General features: G+C 38.9%; 1 protein-coding gene across 1 annotated transcript in view; it reads left to right on the top strand.

Moving 5' to 3' along the window:
* Positions 1-4,441, top strand: part of LOC107723430 (mitochondrial import receptor subunit TOM40 homolog) — a 15,291-nt gene that overhangs the window by 5,316 nt on the left and 5,534 nt on the right. The window contains exons 6-9 of the mRNA XM_016532033.1: positions 2,541-2,646; positions 3,208-3,330; positions 3,434-3,510; positions 3,615-3,717. Coding sequence (XP_016387519.1) covers positions 2,541-2,646; positions 3,208-3,330; positions 3,434-3,510; positions 3,615-3,717 — 409 coding nt within the window. The remainder of the gene's footprint in view (positions 1-2,540; positions 2,647-3,207; positions 3,331-3,433; positions 3,511-3,614; positions 3,718-4,441) is intronic.

The raw sequence follows: 4,441 nt of genomic DNA, 5'->3' as shown, positions 1-4,441 counted from the left end.
TAGTTCACCCAAAAATGAAAATTCTGTCATTAATTACTCACCCTTGTGTTGGAAGCATTAACTACACAGAGCCGTTGTTCACTGACGAGCTGCGCAAAAAATCGCGCGAATATGAACATGGTTTTGCGCAGCTCGTCAGTGAACAACAGCTCTGTGTAGTTAATGCTGCTCAATGTGAAAGCACGCACGTGATGGAGATTTACCGGTGATTACAGAACCGGCTTTTCTGACAAGATGCGCGTTAAATATCGCATGCGATTTATCGTGCAGCCCTAATTAAAATTACTGTGGTCCTATAATTATGAAAAAAAATGGAAATCTAAATGGCAGTTAGTAAAGATAATCCTATGACACCCATAAATTTGTATACAATGGCACCACTCTTACCCTTTTTTCTGTCAACTTACTATACCAATATTGTTTCAGAATGAAATGCTGAGATGCCTCTCTCTCTTTAAAACATTTAAAACATTTTTTTTTTTAAATATCTGTCCCCCTCAGTCTTTTCCGGTCATGGTAGGTGACACGGGCAGTACGGGCAGTCTAAACGCACAGATCATCCATCAACTTGCCAGCCGCATTCGCTCTAAAGTGGCAATGCAGGTACGTATGATTCTCCAAATCTGATGAACAAACAAACTCATCTACATCTTGGATAGCCTGAGGGTCAGTGCATTTTCAGTAATTTTTTCATTTTTGGAAGTACTTTTATGAGGCTTAAAGGGATAGTTCACCCAAAAATGAAAATTCTGTCATTAATTACTCGCCCTCATGTCGTTCCAAACTCGTAAGACCTTCGTTCATCTTCGGAACACAAATTAAGATATTTATGATGAAATTGGAGAGCTCTCTAACCCTGCATAGACACCAACGCAACTGAAATGTTCCCAGGTCCAGAAACGTAGTTAGGACATCGGTAAAACAGTCCATGTGACATCAGTGGCTCAACTTCAGTTTTGCGAAGAACTGAAGTATATTCTACGAGAATATACTTTTTGTGTGGAAAACAAAAACAAAATAATTTATTCAATAATTCTTCTCCCCCAAGTTACGTCTTCCGCCATTTTGGAGAGTTCCCCAAGTACGTAATTGACGTAATCAGCGGTGTTTACGTTCGGGGGAGAAAGCGCGTGCATGAACGTAATCAGCGGTGTTTACGCTTAGGGGAAAGCGTGAGTATGTGTTGTGATACTCTCTAAAATGGCGGAAGACGTAACATGTCCTTACTATGTTTCTGGACCTGGGAACATTACAGTTGCGTTGTTGTCTATGGAGGGTCAGAGTGCTCTCCGATTTCATCAAAAATATCTTAATTTGTGTTCTGAAAATGAACGAAGGTCTTAAGGGTTTGGAACGACATGAGGGTGAGTAATTAATGACACAATTTTCATTTTGGGGTGAACTAACCCTTTAAGAAGTTAATCCCAATCAAATGATCTAATGCTTTTTAAAGGGCACCTATTATGCAAATTACACTTTTGCATGGTGTTTGGACATAAATGTGTGTTATCAGTGTGTGAACACAACCACCCTACAATGATAAAAATCCACCCACTCCTTACTTTTTGATCCCCATTAAACTAAACTAGTCTCATTAGGCATGCCGTTTTGATGCTCTTAGCATTGTGACGTCACAATGTTTAGGCCCCGCCCACGGCCGTTGACTGACAGTCCTGCATTACCATAGTTTCCGCCCTCAGCGAGTTGTTTGGTTGTACGCTGTCCTCCATTTTCTCTGCGCTTGAGCAGCTGTAACGGCAACAATGTCTCCTAAACAATCCCGGTGTTCTGTGTTTGGATGTAAGCCTGAGCATAAAAGTCTTCATGTGCTCCCAACATCTGAGCCACTGAGGATGCAGTGGATTTCTTTTATTTTTGAAGTTAATGCACCTCAAAATGTTCCAAAATGCGTTTATGTCTGCACAAATCATTTCACCACAGACTGCTTTGTGAACGAGGGGCAATACATTTGCCACATGAGCACCTGTACGAGAAGTAATATTTGAACAGGACGCGACAGTATTCCTCACATAAATGTCACGTCGTTATAGTGCTTAGCTAATGTTTTAACCGTATTTGTGTGAGTGTCATTTCATTGAAGCGCATAGCGAACGTTATCTAAGTATTTGTATGTATGTGTGTCGCTCATCCGTCTTTGCAAATGGGATGTGAAAACTCTACAAGTACATAAATGTATCAAATAACCATTCAGAAACGTCCTGGTTCATTCTCATAGGTGTTTCTTCTGCCGGAGTCTCTTCTTCATCTGTGTCTGACTCCAGTTCAAACATGTACGTCTGAACACCGGTTAAAATGTCATATTCAACATGTTATAATAAATTATCTGTGGGGTATTTTTAGCTGAAACTTCACAGACACATTCTGGGAACACCCAAGACCAATATTACATCTTTTAAAAAGGGGCATAATAGGTGCCCTTTAAAATTGCAGCTTTGTCCAGAAATCTGATGTTGTGTAAATTAGGTGCATTGCTTTATAGTGTACTGTTATTAATTGCCTGAATAAATTACATCTTACAGACGCAGCAACACAAGTTTGTAAACTGGCAGTGTGATGCCGAATACCGTGGTGATGACTTCACAGCTGCTGTTACCATTGGCAACCCAGATGTTCTCGCTGGATCTGGTAACATACCTTGCAGTTGCTGTTGTCCATGACTGTCAAGTTCCAAAAATACTATACAAGAAGATTTTTATGTTTTTTTTTTTATGCTATATTCCTAATATACACTACCATTCAAAAGTTTGGGGTCATAGGATTTTTGTAATGTTTTCACTTAAGCTCATTTATTTAATCAGAAATGCAGTAAAAACAGTAATATTGTGAAATTTTATAACAGTTTAAAATAACCATTTTCTGCTTGAATATATTTTAAAGTGTAATTTATTCCTGTGATGGCAAAGCTGAATTTTCTTGAGCAAGGCACCAAACCCCAACTGCACAAATTCAGAGCACTGCAGAGCACAAATTCCGAGTATGGGTCACCATACTTGGCCACACGTCACTTCACTTTTCACTAATGTACATTTGATATAATGCATCCTTGCTTAATAAAAGTATGTTCTTTTCAAAAAATCTTACTGACCCCAAACCCTTTAATAGTTTGATGAGGAATAGACAGAAATGTGAATTATTTACTGATAATCTGTCTTCTGTAGGAGCTTACATTCACGTTTGGTCTGTTAGGTATCCTTGTGGCGCACTACCTCCAGTCCTTGTCTCCCGCTTTGGTATTGGGTGGTGAACTGGTCTATCACAGGAGGCCAGGAGAAGAGGGCACCGTCACATCATTTGTGGGCAGATACACAGGTGGTCCTTTGCAGATCATTCTTTGTCACATTTTTTATTTAAGGTTTGGCAAATCATAATTTGATTGAATGTACTGATGGGACCTGTATGTTTTCATCTTCAGGTAGTAACTATGTTGCCACGTTGACTGTTGGAGGAGCTGGTGCACATGCATCATATTACCACAAAGCCAATGACCAGGTACTTCGTACAGTAAAGAGATGTATTAAATGACAGATTGGTTACTCAAGGTAACACCCTTAGTATGTTAAACTCACTACTATGAATTTAAACACCTCCTACAGCTCCAGATTGGGGTAGAGTTTGAGGCCAGCACACGGATGCAGGACACAAGCGTGTCGTTTGGTTATCAGTTGGATGTACCTAAAGCAAATCTGCTTTTTAAAGGTATTGAAAAACCTTTCTTGAACTGTTTGCATTCAAAACAGGCTGAGATTGATTTGATTTATTTGCATACTATCGTGTAGGGCTGCACGATTTGGGGAATCAATCTGATTGCGATTTTTCTGATTAAAAATTGCCATTACAATTTAAAATGCGATAAAAATGGCTATAAAAGGGCTATCAATATGGCTATAAAATAATAATGATGATAGTTTGTAGTAGTAGTAGTATTTTTATTACTAAATAAAATTATAAAAATTACTAAATAAAAACTAAAGAAATAATACTATTGTAATTAGGGCTGGACGATAAAATAACGATAATTATCGTGATGGAATTTTCCTCAATATAATGTTTCCATTATTCCATTAAGTCCAAACGGCAGCGCAGCGCAAGCTTACTAGTGCAGATGTGTTTACTTGCTGATAAGTCTCGGTCACGCAACCACTAAACAGCGCTGTGAGATCCAGTGTGAAGTGCTTGAATTCAGTGAATAACACAAATGACTCGCTGATTTAACCCTTGTATGGTGTTCGGGTCTGTGGGACCCGTTTTCACTTTTTGTCAAAAGAAAAATGATACGATTCATTATTTTTTCAAACTCATACTCATTGGCCTTGGCTCATTTTCTGTGAAGAACATATATCAGAACAAATTTTCAATGACCACTCACTGTACACCCCCCCCCCTACACACTTATATTACATACAGGATGTTCGGGTCCACT

This window comes from Sinocyclocheilus rhinocerous, unplaced genomic scaffold, assembly GCF_001515625.1.
Source record: "Sinocyclocheilus rhinocerous isolate Xijiao unplaced genomic scaffold, SAMN03320098_v1.1 scaffold241, whole genome shotgun sequence".
In the NCBI taxonomy this organism is placed as follows: domain Eukaryota; kingdom Metazoa; phylum Chordata; class Actinopteri; order Cypriniformes; family Cyprinidae; genus Sinocyclocheilus; species Sinocyclocheilus rhinocerous.
This window is presented reverse-complemented; position numbering and strand designations above follow the sequence as displayed.